Source organism: Lissotriton helveticus, chromosome 2_2 (genome assembly GCF_964261635.1).
Source record: "Lissotriton helveticus chromosome 2_2, aLisHel1.1, whole genome shotgun sequence".
Taxonomy (NCBI): Eukaryota; Metazoa; Chordata; class Amphibia; order Caudata; family Salamandridae; genus Lissotriton; species Lissotriton helveticus.
This window is the reverse complement of record NC_136060.1, coordinates 75,607,410-75,623,930: the sequence shown is the minus strand read 5'-3', so window position 1 is coordinate 75,623,930 and position 16,521 is coordinate 75,607,410. Positions and strand designations below refer to the sequence as shown.

Genomic DNA, 16,521 nt, shown 5'->3' with positions numbered 1-16,521 from the left:
ATGGAAAGTTATTTTACAGGAGTGATGTCCCATTTAGATACCTAATGTATGGGGGAAAAACTTTAGAATGAAGACAATATTTATTTAATAAATTAGTGCAGCACCACTTGGTCAATGCAGCACTCTGCATATTCCATGGAAATACATGGTATACAACCTTTACGACGCAACTTTTACAACGCAAACCATTACAACACATTGCGCTGGGGGGCGCTCTAGGATAGGGAATAGGTTTAATGTACTATCCAACACCTTCCCTACTATCCACGGGGACTGGAGTTGGAATAGTAAATTAAACTATTCACTATCCAGCGCCCAAAAGCACTATGCGTTGTAAATGTATTCGTTGTAAATACCGCGTTGTAAAGGCATGCGATGTAAAAGCATGCGTTGTAGTGTCATACATCCGAAATACATAGTTGAAGATTAAGCAATTGATGGGTTACAGGGAATGTGAAAGATCAGAGAGACATTAGTCATTTGATGTAGATTTTGAAGAAGTAGTTGGTTTATAGCCTGTTCCAGAAAGACAGCAGGTTTGAGTTGAGTTCCTCGGTGAAAGGTTCCAGATATTGATGCTTGACAGGAGCAAACCTTGTTAAAAGTTTTGTTATTTGATTTTCTGTATTTTGTCTATGAACCTGTCCTTGTGAAAAATGTTTTCATCAAAACTGGGAGTCACTGGAATAGAAGATGCCTATGGATTGGTACAGTATGGAGATGTTAAGGACTTCAAACACATCTGTATGGCCTGATCAGTGTGATGAATCCCCTTCTGTGAGATGTGTGCTTTACAAAGGAGAAGAGCAAATTAGGGATCCAGAATTTTCTAGAATAACAAACAGGACACTATTTGTGGTTAAAATGAATCATCAAATCAAACAGCATATATAAATTGCAACACTGTCCCCCTAAAGGTCTCTGGGCACTGTGCCTGCATAGAAACCCCGGTCTCTTTCTGAAGTCTGCCAGCGAGGGAGCTGTATGGAGCAGGAGGGGAAATCCGTTCCAGTTCTCGACGGCAATGTAGGAGAAGGAGCATCCACCGCTCCTTAAATTAAATGTATTAGTGTTGAACACTTCTTGATACTTCGATGATAACAGTGAGTCTATAGCTGGATAAAAAAGTGATACATATGTGGGTCTTTTTGAAAAGCACTCCTATCCTGAATTTCTGTTGGGTACACAGTAGTATATGAATTGCGGACACATTTTCCCATCTTTCAAAAAGTGAAACTGTATCTCGATGACAAATAAATAGCACATTTGTGAGCAACATAAGCGATGCATGTGGATGACATTAGAGTTTATTACCTCTTCGTCTCCAACTCTGAAGCTGTTATATTGTGCGTAGCGACGTTGTCCTTCAAAGTCTGCAAGATCAATTCTCAAAGTATAATCTCCTGAAATGAATGACAAATGATAACTTTTAATGCAATTTTCTCTTTTGGAAATATAAAGCTTATAAACCTGACTCTCACTCCACCACGAAGCATAGGGAATTTGGGCCAGATTCACACAGCTATTTGTGTGTGTAAGTTTCACTTACATGCGCATGTGGCAGGAGTATGACTGCAAGGAATTCTCAAAAGATGTCTTGCAGCTTACTCATGAACAATATTACCTCGAAAATCTGTATTGCTGTGCATTAAAAGGAAATCTACTCCAGGGAAAGAGAAAACATGGGGCCATTTATTGATATAGCCTCAAAAACTGTCTCTTTATTAATGAAGACGGAAGGCTTAAATTCAAGTAAATATATATATGTAAGTAAATTTTTCTGAAAGAGTGCATGGCCTTGGAAAGCGCAGGGTTTTAGACATAATGCCCTCTCTGCACTATTTTTCCTGTGACTACCCTGCTTCGTTCTCAAAATACTATTATTATTTTCACCTTCTTGAATCCACGCTTTGAAACATAGTATACCTTTGTAGCTCTTTACAAAATGCGTCGTAAAGATCATCTATTATTTGAAAGCCCTAAACTTCGTTGACTCATTTCCTCTTGTTTTTTTAATTATTTTTGAATATTGTATTGGCCAAAGTTTTCGACACACAGGACCGTAAAAACATAAATTAAAAAATATATATTTTTGGGTCATATAGGAACATCCTCCTTGGTATGTCTTGTATTTTATGATGAGTTATTTAAGAAAAAAATTGTTGCCTGTGGTTTGAAATATTGAAAGTAATATTTTCTTGTAGCATATGCAATTTATGTGTAATGTCAGTTCTGTAATTCCTGGTATGCACTGGCCCCTTTCATGTTGAGCAGCATAATGCCCAGTCGAGCACAGGGGCGGCTCCGCCACTAGGGCAGAGGAGCGTCGCCTCACTGTTTTCTCGCAGTGTGAGAAAGCCAAAACATAAATTGTAATAACTAAAAGTTATTACGATTTTATGTTTGCTTCGTGCATTGTGGGTGGTGGGTTTGCTCTGCTCTTTGAGCAGGGGAGGAGTGGTTTGCCCACTCCTGGGTGCGCAAAGACTGTTTGGTCGGCCCTCTCAGGCTGCCCAAACCAGTCATGCGCAATCTGCCCTTCTCCATGCAAGCTGCAATGCAGCCTGCATGGAGAACATGGCCACCCCATTAGCCCATGGCAGGACGATGTCTAGACTAATCACAACGCAACTTGCAGTGTTGTGATTGGCTTAGGGGAGGGAGCCTAGCTGCCTGCTTCCTGTTCCTGCTGGAGGCAGGAGAGCAGGAGCCGAGAAGACGCAGGACCCGGTGGAATGCTAAGTTTATTTTTTTTAATTTTATTTCCCATAATCCCCCCACGACAACCCTGTGAATTCCCCCGTGTCCCCGCCCAACCACCCCAGAGCAATGCCAGCAGCTACGGGTCGAGAATAAAAGTTTATGAAACCAAAACGCTCTACTTTCATATGCTTTCTAACGACACATGTTCACACTACTGTTATCAGCCACACCAAGAGAAGGGATAATCTCAGATTCATAATTTATAGCTACAACATTGACGAAAGTAACTAGGGGCGCAAATACTCAAAAGCGCAGATGGTAGAGCAGTGCATGTTGCAGACTGGAATAAAAAGTTTTGCCTCATAAACTGTAAAACACTTCCCATTTTTTGCACATCTGAATTGAGTGGGAGGCAGTAGGTCTCCCAGAAGTCAGCGCGCCTTGGCTTGTCTAAAATACCGTCAGCAGACAAATCATGTTAAACCAGGGCTGCCCAATGTATGGATCCAAAGGGGGCTCGAACCACGCAGGATTTTCAGAAGAACCACTAGTAGCGGCTGCTACGGGGCTGTGGTGGTGACTTGGAGAGAGAGGGGGGATTAAAAAAAAGAAAACGGGCAAAGAAAAAAAAATTACTTACCTTCCCGGCGGCCACTTTCCCCCATGTTTGTCCTCTTGGGTCAGCGAACAAGGAAGCACCCAGGCTTCCGACTCCCCTGACCAATCACAACGCTGCAATGCAATGCAGCATTGTGATTAGTCTAAGCGCTGTGGTTTGGCACTCAGTGAGGGGCTGGGAGGCTGGGCATGTTCCTCACCAGGCTGTACAACACAGCCCGGTAGAGAACATGCAAAGTGCACATGACTGTTTGGCCGGCACAAAACGGCCGTCCAAGCAGTCATGCGAACTTGAGAGAGTGCCACCAATCCTTTCCCTGCTCTGCAGGAAGCGCAGCCCCACCCCACCCTGCCCCCACCGACTTTACAGAGCCACTAATTAAAAATAAAATGCTAATAATGTTGTTATTATCATTTGATTTTTCTTGTGGGACAACGCTCATCTGCCTTAGTGGAGGAGCTGCCACTGAGAAACACTGACTATGTAAAGGGTTTAGGTTTAGATTTATTGCATGTAAATATATCTTTCATGGACATCCTAAAAACCTGGCATAGACCCAGCTCCCTGGGCCAGCGCTGGGACCCTATTTGAATTGTTGATTTTTAAAAAATTCATAATATGTTGTAGCGTAGCGTGAGCTCATCAGAGACCGCACGCACACAAGAAACAGATGTGTGTGGCTGCTGTCGCACTCTGTATAGCGGTCACAGATAATCTTATAAGTTCATGTGATGGAATAGTTTTATAGCTGCTGTAAAGTTGCTATTGGAATAAACACTCTCACTTTTGGCTGATCCAGGAAATACTGTGTCCATGCCAAATTGGATAACCTGTCATCCTTGAACCATGATGCCATTGGTGCTCCAAAGCTTTCACAGCCACTGACTACCATAGAAGCATTTACAATGGCAATACAACACCAGAATTATGCACGTTGTCACACATTTTTAGGGACATCAAGCAAATTGACACAAAGGGGTCGATTCCGATCCCGTAAAAAGCGCTCCGAATCGTCGTACGGAGCATTTTTTTCCATACGATTCGTACCCGTAACCGTCCCTGTACGAACGACGTAGTACGATCCACATCCAATGCAGCTATCCATACGAATCGTACCAGGGACCGTACAAATAGAATTCCCGTACGAATCGCCCTTGGAACCCGCTGTACACGACGTTTGTACGGTTCGCGGCTGCTTTTTACGACCCGGCAAGTACGATCCGTGTTGGGTACGCTCCGTACGACCCTTTTTCTACGGGAGCTGGAAACTGCCGTAAAATCAGAGTTCGCTCCGAAACAGGTACGGAACGGCCCCCCCGGGTATGGCATGTACACCCCATGATCGCAGGGGTACGCGCCGTACCCCTGCGATCACGGGGAGTACGCGCATTATCCCCAGCATACATGGGGTACGCGCCGTACCCCAGCGTACATGGGGAGTACGCGCCGTGCCCCCAGCGTACATAGGGTACACGCCGTACCCCCAGCGTACATGGGGTATGCTCCGTACCCCAGCGTACATGGGGAGTACGCGCCGTGCCCCCAGCGTACATGGGGTACGCGCCGTACCCCATGTACGCTGGGTGTACGGCACGTACCCCATGTACGCTGGGGGCACGGCGCGTACTCCCCATGTACGCTGGGCTACGGCGCGTACCCCATGTACGCTGGGGTACGGCGCGTACTCCCCTGCGATCATGGGGTGTACGCGCCGTACGGTGTGTATGTAATTGTGCGCTTTTCCGTACGAATCGCCCTTACCTGACGTGTACCGTACGGATCGCATCCTGGTGCGCCGGTCTGGATCGTACTTGTCGGGTCGTACGGCGTCTGTACGAGTCGTACGGAAACAGCTCCGGATGCGAGTCGTACGGACGGTGATTTTACCGGATCGGAATCGGCCCCTAAGTGTTTTGTCGGCGTTGTTAATCTATTTGAGCTTAATTTTGGACTTTTTAAAAAGATTTATGAGAGGAGCCCTACTCATACTATGTTCCCTTTATCTAACTTTACCCTATTTCTCTATAATTCTTTATAATTATCTTTTATTCTCCTCTTTCATTTATTTGTTTTTTTAATGGGGATATGTGAGGCGACGATCCACAGACCCCTACCAGGAGGGCGCCCTCCCCCTCGTGTACCTTGTCCGGCACCCCCGGGACTGTCTTCATGTCACGAAAACGCCGCAACCAAGGCAGGAAGCCGAACACCAGCCATCACCAACGAAACCCCGCCCTTCTCTCTCCCACAGGAGCCAACCAGAACGACAGGGCCAGAGGAACCGTATCTCGATGACCCCGGAAGTCCCGCCCCAAAGGCAGAGCCAGCACAGGATAAAAACAAGGATTCAACACAACACGTCGTCGGAGTTTCGTGGCAGGACCCTCTGGCTGGAGACGGAGAAGGAGAGCAGACGTGCGAGGACGAAGTGTGGACCGAGGAGTGGTGGAGTCCCTTGGAGGTGGCTGGAGAGCAGCCGTAACTCGGAGGAGAGTTACGGCGGACCGCGTGAGTGCCTTTTTCCTCCCTTATCCCTACTCATTAGGAGTCCGTGTTAAAGTCCCTGTACATATTCCCTCTCTCCATAGTCTCACCGCCCCTGCACTGTATTATAAGTGTACAGCACTTCACTCGAAGACCCCTTCCGTTCCTCTCACGCCCCACCCCAGCACCCTCTCTATTTTCCCGACCTGTATTCCGTCCTCCCGGTACCTTCCTTCCCGCACTGTCGCTTTCCGCCCCTTCCTGCACTACCCGGGTGTCGGTAAACAGTTGAGTCTCGGTACTTGCTGGATAGGACTAACGGTCCCTTGTTTTTTCTCTCTTCCGGTCCTCCTGGGAGCCTCCCCGTCACCGGAACCTTCCCCGGACCATCGGTGGACGCCGAGTAGCAGAGAAGCACCGACCCAGAGTCCATCGCCTGGAGCCACACCTTCCGCCTCTTGGAACTATCTGTACTGTGCAACCGTAATAAAAGCCAACTATTGCCCACTACATACGGCCTCCTCGCCTGCTTTTCCGGCCCGCTACACCCACTCCACCACAGGATGCTACTCCCATTTGTGTTTTATATTTTACCTTTATAATTATCCTTACCCCTGATACTTCATGGTGACGTGTACCCTTCCCGATTATTTTGTATCTGAAAGTTAGCACCCTGAGCTTTTTGAATCCTAAGATAATTGACTCAAATAAAGACCTCAGCCACCCACAAGACTGTAGTCTTGCTAAAAAATGCACAATTTCGGTCCGAGCAGTGGTTGTTACTTGCTTATCCTTTTGCAATTATGTTTGGTTCTGTAGCACATTTGACCCTGTTCCACCTGCCCCTTCAGTCGGGTTATCAGATGACTTCATGTTTTTGCGTGGTTTCATGCAGCACCTTTTATTCTCATTAGGGGTGTTTCGGACTACTTGTTATCTAGGATATTTACTTTCAACCCTGTGCTTATGCTGTCTAACAGATCACCCTATTGAGACATTTTCCATTGAGCTGAAAAATGTCCTCTTGAGGACAATCTGTACAGTATTTATTAAGATTTATTTTAAGTTTAACGAATGGCAGTGCTCCCTTACTATGATTCTCAGAATGCAGTACACGTGTGAGAATTAACAGTTCTACAAATTTTACATAGTGTTTAAACATTATGTTATGTGTTTACGTTATGTTATGCAGAGTTTGTGGAGTGCACTGTCACTTGGGACGGTATCCTGCCACTTAGCTGGTGTGCACCTAGTCAGATCTAAGGCGTAGTGGGACTACTTCAAAAGCCAGGTCTTCAGCTTCTTGTGAAATTCAAGAAGTGAGTAGGAGACGCTTATGTGTAGCAGTAGATTGTTCCATGCTTTATGAGCAATGTAGGAAAAGCTTTAACCAGTGGATCTTGTTTTCCGTATGCATCGAATGTGTGAAAGTAGGAGTTCGGACGAGCACTGGTGTCTGGAAGGTTTGTGAATGTAGATGAGATTGTTGGGATATGCTGGGTGAGTGTAATGTAGTGACTTGAAAGTGTGGGTGAGGAGTTTGAATGTGCTCATTTTGTATGAGGATCCGGGGGCGCTCCTTCAGGTGCAGTGCGAAGTGCAGCGTGGGAGGTTGAGAATCATTCTGGCTTTCAAGTTCTGAATGGTGTGCAGCCTTCTGATGCGTTTTCTGTTGATGCAGACATAGAGGTTGTTCCCGGAGTCGAGCTTCCTTGTGACAAGGGCATGGGAAGCAGTTTTCCAGGTGCTGATTGGGAGCCATTTGAAAGCCTTCCTTAAAATCTTCAGGGTATGTAAGCATGAGGCAGTGATGGTGTTGACTTGGGCGGTCATGTTAAGTTTGAGGTCAATGACAATCCAGAGGTTCTTGCTGTAGGTTGTGGGGGGACGGTGTCATTCCTAGCTCAGGTAGTAACCACTTGGAGTCCAACAGTGAAGTGCTCTTCCCAAAGATCACAATTTCGGTCTTGTTAGTGTTCAGCTTCAGACAGCTCATTTTCAATCAGTGGGCGATGTCAGTTGTGCAGGCATTTAACTTGATCCGGGTAGTGGGCATCTTGTCCATCAGGGATAGAATGAGTTGCATGTCATGGGTGTAGGAGAGGACAACCATTTTTCAAAGTTTGTAGGGTCCATGCAAACTGCATAACAGAACGCAATTGATTTTGTCCATGATACAGTAAGGCAACTTCTTCCTGTACAATATCAACCACAGATGACACAATATTATCTAGAGTGTAAATTCGGGAAGAAAGGGTGTTCATGCTATTATCTACAATGGCAAGCACTTTTTCTAAATTGGCTCGATCAATAGCCCTAAGCCTAGAAGCAGCTTCAATTTGTGACAGTTTCCAAACCTCATTGTATGCAGCATATATCCAGCTCTTCGATCTGCCTGCTGCAGGACCTTTAACAAAATCATTTAAGTCGACAGTGTCAGTGAGCTTCTATAAATTAAGCTTAACAGACGCTAAGGATGAATGTCTGAGCCAACTCTGGCATAGTTTGCCTACCGAATAGGTGGTGACCGAATGGTGAGTCTGGAATCGGGGATCAACTCTAACCTCTGTATAGCCAGGGGTCAGACCCAGAAAATGGTGCTGGCAGGAATCTGCACTTTTTTTGCCATAGCAAGCAGACTTCGGGATTAATGCTGGAGACAGTAAAAGAGGAATTACCCAGCAGGGCCTGTAAGTCACTAAGGGAAATACTGGTATAATTATTCCATTGGGGAAACTCACCCAAATCAGGAAATGAAGGAGCATTTAATTTTTTAGAAGTTACCAATCTAAAGCATCTGGTTTGTGAAATAGTGTCATTCAGAAACAACATATGGTTTGGGATGAGACATGCACGATGCAAAGCCTCAGTGCCTTGCACTTGCCAACTTTCAGAACCCCAAACAGATTTAAGATCAATAGTATCTTTCCACAGTTCATAGCCCCCTACAGCCAACTGGTCAATAAAGGACTTCAAATACAGTAATTTAGTGTGGGTAAGTCTAACCTTGGAAGAGGACCTCTCAGTCAACTTAAATTAAAATGCATTAGGATTTGATTGATAAAAATCAGTAAAATAGGAAAAAAAAATCAAAAATATTTTCGAGCTGCCTTCCACTGGTGCGCAACAATATTCCCAATGTGTGTAGTTAACCACATTTTCTAAATGAATTTGTCTTATGCAGAAAGTGATTGCCAAATGCTGGTAACAGTACAAATCACCATAATTCGCGGATTCCAATTATAAATCTTCCACATCGAAAGCAGCATAGTATTTCAAATCTGAAAACAAAGCCTCTACAGCTTTAGCTCAGGGAAGATCCTTATAGAACTCCGCAGACATGGTTGTGGGCGACCGAGTCATTCGCTCTCAGGATGACTGACTGGGTCCTTCCAGTAAGGAAAGACCAGATCCATCGAAGTGCGTGTCCTTGGATTCCGATGTCATTTAGGCGTTGGATGGGGATGGGATGGGTGTCATACGCTGCAGAGAGTTCCAGGAGGAATGCAGTGTCTTCTCTGCTAAGAGTCACATGGCTGTCATCCAAGGCGGAGATGAAGGACATTTCTCTGCTGTGATTGGGTCTGAAACCAGACTGTGTTGTGTCGAGGAGTCGTTGGTAATTATGGTATTTGGTGAGGCATCTTTTGATGATTTTCACTAAGACCTTGTCCAGGAATGATAGTAGGGAAATCGGTCTGAAGCTGGTGATCGTTGAAGGGTCCACAGAGGGTTTCTTCAGCAATGGAAGGACAGTTGTATGTTACTAAGCAACTGGGAGTGTCATGAAAGAGGTGGAGGCATTCAGAATGGGTGTGAACATGGTGCTGATAAGTTGCAGTCCTCTAGAGTAGACGTGGTGGGGTCGGGGGAACAATGGGGCCCTTAAGTGGATGGATTTCATGGTGGTGGTTTCGTCTGGGGAGATGATGGGTCAATTTGGTTAGCATTAGTTCTCTGGATTAGTTTGAGAGGCATTTGTTGCGGTCTGTAGGGTTCTGTTGGTGGTTAAAGTTGCTGTAATTGGCAGTGATTTAGGTGCTGAAGAATTGAGAGAGATTGTTGCAGAGGTCCTGTGAGGGGGTGATCGACTTAAAGGCAGGCGCTAGTGAGGTGAAACCCTTTACAACTGTGAAGATGTCTTTGCTTCTGTTGGTGCTGACATTGATGCAGTGCACCAGAGCCGCAAGTTTGGTGGTCCAGATAATTTTGTGGTAGAGTCTCAGGGCGGATTTGAACGTGCTCCTGGCTGGACTGTCCTGTCTCATTCTCCATTTGCACTCTAGTTGTTTGCAGTGGCATTTCAACAGCCTGAGTTCCTCTGTGTACCAAATCACCTGGGGTTTAAATTTTGTAGTAACACTGTGTTTAATGGGGCCAGGGAGTTGCTGCAGAAGGTGATCCAATTATGGAAATTTTTGATGGTTTTGGGGAGGCTGTAACTGTGTTTGGCTTTGTGGGTGTAGAGAGCAGTGTTCCACTCCTTACCATTGATTCAGTTCCAGTTTTGGCAGTCTGGTTTTGTGGTGGTGTGAGTGTGTGTTGGACTCCGACAGCGATGCTGAACACAGGACTTATCTAACTCCATCAACCTCCCTATACCGAGCGCTAGTACAACACCAGCGACTTGCAGACTTTCACCCTCAAACATGCTCCTAGCAACTCAGAACATATCCAGCACCAACGACAAACCTAATAGAGTTGGAACCGACAATCAAAGAGAGGAGATAAAGAAAATGGCAGCGCAACTAAGAACCGTTCCAAAAAGGAGAAGAGTTGAGCGGATGTACAGATCTGCCGCCCCTAAGAAATCTCACCAGAACAAGAAGGACTTTAATAAGCTTCAGAAACTAGTGAGCAAGCTAGCACAAGCCACTATTAATACCGTACAGGCGATAGAAAAAATCGAAGAGATGACGGTGAACATTCACGCTAAAGTCACGGATATCCAAAATCTTGTACATTCTTCACATAGAAAGAGTAACGAGGCGGACATGCATTTAAAACAGAGAGACAACCGACCAGACAGGACTAAATCATTATCTAAAGAGGAAACGCTGGCCCTAATCCGGACATATGACCTATCGGACCACAAGGAAGAGGAGAGAATCAAAACAGTTCCACTAGACGTTAACAGAACAGAGAGAAAAAACGATAGAACATCCAACCCCCACAACTTACAGCACATACAGCTAACACCAAACGAAGACGAAAATGCGAACGCTAGTAAAAAAGAAAAACATCTAACCTGTCTACTACTCAACTGTCGATCAGCATCCAAACATGCATCGGACATAGCGGACCTCATCCTCAACAAGGACATTGACCTGGCAATCCTTACAGAAACTTGGCTTACGGAATCTTCATCCCCAACCATGGATCTGTTAGTACCACCACAATTCAACGTTTTGAGACTGGATAGACACGGAAAGCTAGGGGGAGGGATAGCCTGTATTCATCGATTTGACATAGAGGTTAAACAAATTCAGGCCGACCCGCTAGAATCCTGTGAGTATCTTGGTCTTAACATAAGATCAACTAACATTCAACGTTGCAATTTGCATACATTTTACCACCCACCAGGAGATAACGCAAAGTTTATAGCAGAGTTAATGGAGATCATAACAGCCAACTCTAACAACGCTGCCAATAACATATTTCTAGGCGACTTCAACCTGCACTGGGAGAACTGCAATGACAAACTGGTCACCATGCTTAAAGGTTTCCTCACTGAACTAAACCTCACTCAAGCGTGCACACTGCCCACACACTCTAAAGGAGCATCGGTAGACTGGATTATCTCAAGAAACAAAGCTGCAACACGCCATAACATTCATGATACCCACAACGAGAAAAGGTAGGACCAGGCAACCTTTCAAGACCAAAAAATGGACTCGAGACACAAAAGAAGCAAATATGGAACTACTGGTCGAAAGCTGTGAAAGAGACTTAAAGCCACCCAACAACATGGAAAAAGTTAACGAGCTGACGGAACACTACATAGCAACTGTCGAAAATATCGTTAATAACACCATGCCATTAAAATTGAAACGAGTCTCAGAGAAGACTAAAAACCCGTGGTTTAACGAAGCACTAAATGAAGATAGACGCAAATTGAGAATGACCGAAAGAAAATGGAGGCAACACCCATCATCTCCTGAACTGGAAGCCCTCAGAAAAATAAGGAAACAATATAATAAAAAGATCATCAACTCAAAAAAGGAATTTATAAGAGCAGAACTGGATAATGCCAAAAACAGACCACGAAAACTATTTGAAATCCTAAAGGAGCAATCAAACAAACTAGCCAAAACAGTGCAAGAAAATTCAAAAACACCTTTAAGCTGTGATGAATTTTCCACATTTTTCACGGATAAGGCCAAAGCACTCGAAATAGAGCTTAGAAACTCGGCGTTGAACCTTCCCAACGAACCTCGACTTACTAACGATGCCGACTCTACAACGAATTGCACTATGGCAAAAAACAAGGCGAGCTGGGAAACATTCGAACTGTACGACCAACACATGATTGCCAAGACGTTCTCAGGAATCAAACCGAACAACCACTACCAAGACCCTCTGCCTGCAAAATGCGTAAAAGAAATCAATCACATCCTGATTCCAATATGGACCGAAATAATAAATGCGTCACTATCACAAGGGATCCTTCCCGACTGCCTAAAAACAGGTCAAGTCGTTCCCATAATCAAAAAACCAACAGCGGATGCATCAGATCCAAATAACTTTCGCCCAGTGACAAACATCCCTTTACTAGCCAAGTTGACTGAGAAATGTGTGCAGAACCAACTGAGCCAACACATCACCAAATTCTCCTTGCTAGATGAATGCCAATCAGGATTCAGAGCAGGGCACAGCACGGAAACAGCGATTCTCCACATTATTGATGACGCGTTACAGGCCCTTGACCAAAATCAAGCATGCTTACTGATTCTCCTAGACCTGTCATCGGCATTTGATACGGTAAATCATGAAGCATTACTGACCAGGCTACGGGACAGGATGGGAATATCGGGAATTGTGCTGAAATGGTTCGATTCCTTTTTACAGAACAGAACGCAGCGCTTCCTGGTTAACCAATCAATCTCACTTCCTTGCCCTATCTCAATTGGAGTCCCTCAAGGATCGACACTATCCCCAGATCTGTTTAACCTATACGTCGAACCACTCACAGAAATTCTCCAAAAATCTCAAATATCCTATCACATGTATGCTGACGACACGCAAATATACTTGAAGATCGGATCCATAAAAGAATTGGAATTAATGAATGAGACACTAAAAATGGCACTTCAATGGTTAACCGCAAACCACCTGAAGCTGAATGCACATAAAACAGAGTTCCTACTAATTTCTCCACCAAGGAGCAATACAGAAATAAAGGAATGGATGAAAGTCGTGACTGCGCTAAACTGCACCCCAACCCTTGTCAACTCAGCCAAATCTCTAGGAATCACCTTAGATGAGAATCTAGACATGAAAGCCCACATTAACTCAATGGCGAAAAGTGCCCGCTTTCACTTGAACTACTTAAGAAAATTGAAACCATTCATCACAGAGTCAGACCTCAAATTGGCAATCCAATCCTTAGTTATCTCGAGGATTGAATATGGTTGCACCACCTTGGCTGGTTTACCAAAAATGTCCACAGCACCATTGAAAGCCTGCCTTAACGCTGCAGCAAGACTTATCACCGGAACCAGGAAATATGACCATATATCCCCGCACCTGAAAGTATTAAACTGGCTACCATATGAAGCAAGAATCCAAATGAAGATAGCATGTATCACACACAAAGCATTACACGACAACACCCCAAGATATCTAGCAAAGAAAATTCAGTTGTCCGGTGGCAACCGACCAGCTAGGAGTGCTGAGGAGCTGCTACTACGGCCAGCCTTCTTCCGAAAGAAAAAAACCTATGACAGAGCGTTCTCAGGAGCGGCCCCCAGAATATGGAACTCACTCCCTCCAAACATCAGGAAGATCCAGAATCTGGTAACATTCAAACGGGAAGTGAAGAGCCTGCTGATGAATAGATACATTACTTAGTGAAGAACACTGATCATGGTTCTGTTATACTACTGCCTTAGTACAGATCATGTACGCCATTAGAATGGGAGGCATCGGCAATACTATAATGGAATACGTATCCTATGATATGAGAACAACCTAAAAGCCAATAGTAATGGTGATTCTGATTGAACAGGAGAACAGCATCTTTCATGAACCTACACCGAGCTACCTCATATTTGTTATATATACATGTTTTTGTTATTAATTTAATCATAGCATATTTACCTACGCTAACGTCACATGTGTTACGAATATTTATATCATCTACCTCACTGCGGTTGCTTGTTAACTGCTTATATATATGTTAACCCTTTTCCTTTTCCTATTTCATGTTAAGCGCTCTGATACCCACGGGTCTTGTTCGCGCTATACAAAACTATATAATAAATAAATAAATAAAATAAATAAACTTGACAAGGATGTGGTCTTTCCAGGAAACTGGTGTGGGCTCGTCGACACAGATGTTGGCAACGGTGGTGGAAATAGTGTCCAAGATTGTCGGGCAATGTGGATAGGTCCCTTTACTTATTGGGTGAGCCCTAGGCTTCCATGGTCTTGAATGAGTTCAGTTCTGCATGGTCTTGCAGGTAGAAGTTCAGGTCTCCGAGTTGGAAGTAATTGCTAGCATCAAGGTTGAGGGGTGCAACAAAGTCTGGGATTGTGTCAGTGAAGTTGCTGTGCAGTCTCGGTGGTCTGTAGATGAGAGTGCCACTTAGGGTTTAGTTGGTTGTGATGTGGAGCTTGATTAACAGGTGTTCCTTGTTGGAGGTTGACGTGTCTATGAAGGTAGGGAAGCTGATAGCATTCTTGTGGGTGATGACGATTCCACTTCGTGGCTTGTGAAGTCTTTCTTGTGTGGCAATTTAGTTGGGAGGGATGGCTGTGGGAATTTTAGATGATCATGCAGGGTTCAGCCAGGATTTTTCCTTGTGGAAAGGTGTGTCTGGGGCATTGTCATGCAGCAAGTCACAGGTCAGTCAGTGTGGGTCCAGTGAGTGTTGGGTATAGGTATTGGTAAGTGCATGGAAACTTGAATGAAAGGTAGGAGAATGCTTGACCGGAACGTATTGATTCAAGTCAATTTAATGCAATTAGTGACTTCTTCCTCATTTTGTTGGGTCATACTAATGTCAGGAGATTACTGCAGAGATTTATGGATGAGGAAGCCACTGAGAGGGTAACCAAAGCTCCCAGCAATTAACAAGTGAAAGAAATATAACTACAACTAATCATCATCAGCTGCACTTGTCAAGGGCTCCCTGTGAGGGACGTTTTATGGTAGGGATGACCCTGCTAGGATATCCAGCTGTGTTCATCTAAGTTTACTACATGTCCTCACCTTCTTCACCCGTGCCTGGGCCTCTCCTCATTGGTATGTACAACCAGACTCGAGAGGGGGGAGCCCAGGGTGACTGTCGCTAAGGCTAAACTTTGTCTCAGACCCACTCTGATGCAAATAACAGCAATGTGCTGTCTAACACTATCACAACCCATTAGGCTTTCCCTATCAAGTGAGGGGGTGAAGCTCAGTTCATGGTGCTAGATACAGTGAAAAAGTATGTGCAAAAAACTGGCCTGTCTCCAATAGTAGTTTTTGAAAGTAACGTGTGCCAGCACAATTAAAAACAAACTGCACATGTTTGCACTTTATGACAAAGTCAACATGATTCACAGATATGCACATATCTTGCATATTCATCAGAACTAAAACCACGTTTTTTACAAAGACCAAGTGGCATGCTCATTGCACCTCCAGTGAGTATATAGTGTAGTTCCTATATTCCCTATAGGCTCTGCGCATTGGAATAATATAAACAGCAGTGTAGACGTAGGACTTAGGTCGACTAGGTCTCTACTGACTATATTAGACTTAATTAGTTTTGCCAGCTAGCTCAGAGGTCACTAGAAACTTTCTCGAGTAAACAAGGAGTTTAACTTCCCTGGATAGACAAGAAGGGATTAGCTTCTTACAACCATAAACATGACAAATTTGCTCCCTCAGAATAAAGAGTGTATCTCTAGAGTCGTGTGAAAACAATAGACAATTATTTCACTCAGTCAATCGTGAGTACTTAGTTTCACCAGAGTGCAGAGAAATAGAGAGACAGGCGTTTTCAATAAAAGGTGTTATTTATTGAGCAGTCTTCTTTCTCATGCAAGAGAAATGAATTGCCACAATTGCAACACTTAGTATAAAGTGTGTACAGTAAAAGGAGTATTATAAAATAATACTGTAAAAGCATTGATATGGTTTCTTAGCCATATGATACTTTAAAATGGATAAAATATATACATACATAAAAACATTGACTAACATACTCAACCGGTGCTTCTAATCTACGCCTACCCCGGTGTACCTGACCTAAGCCTAATACGTGGAAAGGAGTAAGTAAGTAGCACTTTAAGTTAAGTTGGTTTTGCCAAGGATCTGAATCAAGAATTCTCTTAAGGGTTTAGTCAGCTCCGTACCTTGGTAATAGAATGTAGGAGGTCTTGTATCTCTCTCTCAGGACTCGATATCCCAGCAACCCGCAAGGGCGGCTGGAAACACCGGAGCTGGATTTTCTCTGCTGGAGAAAAAGACAGCATCTTTCTCAGTGCGTCAAAAGGGAGGGGCGGCG

At 44.4% G+C, this 16,521-nt stretch overlaps 1 protein-coding gene and 1 long non-coding RNA gene across 3 annotated transcripts in view; one reads left to right on the top strand and one right to left on the bottom strand.

The window, feature by feature from the left end:
- Window positions 1-16,521, bottom strand: part of FGL1 (fibrinogen like 1) — a 340,864-nt gene that overhangs the window by 32,145 nt on the left and 292,198 nt on the right. For both annotated transcript variants that reach the window (XM_078678112.1, XM_078678111.1), the window contains one exon: window positions 1,315-1,403. In XM_078678112.1, the coding sequence (XP_078534238.1) occupies window positions 1,315-1,403 (89 nt within the window). The remainder of the gene's footprint in view (window positions 1-1,314; window positions 1,404-16,521) is intronic.
- Window positions 1-16,521, top strand: part of LOC144821277 (uncharacterized) — a 386,922-nt gene that overhangs the window by 274,690 nt on the left and 95,711 nt on the right. The gene's annotated exons all lie outside the window — the stretch shown is intronic.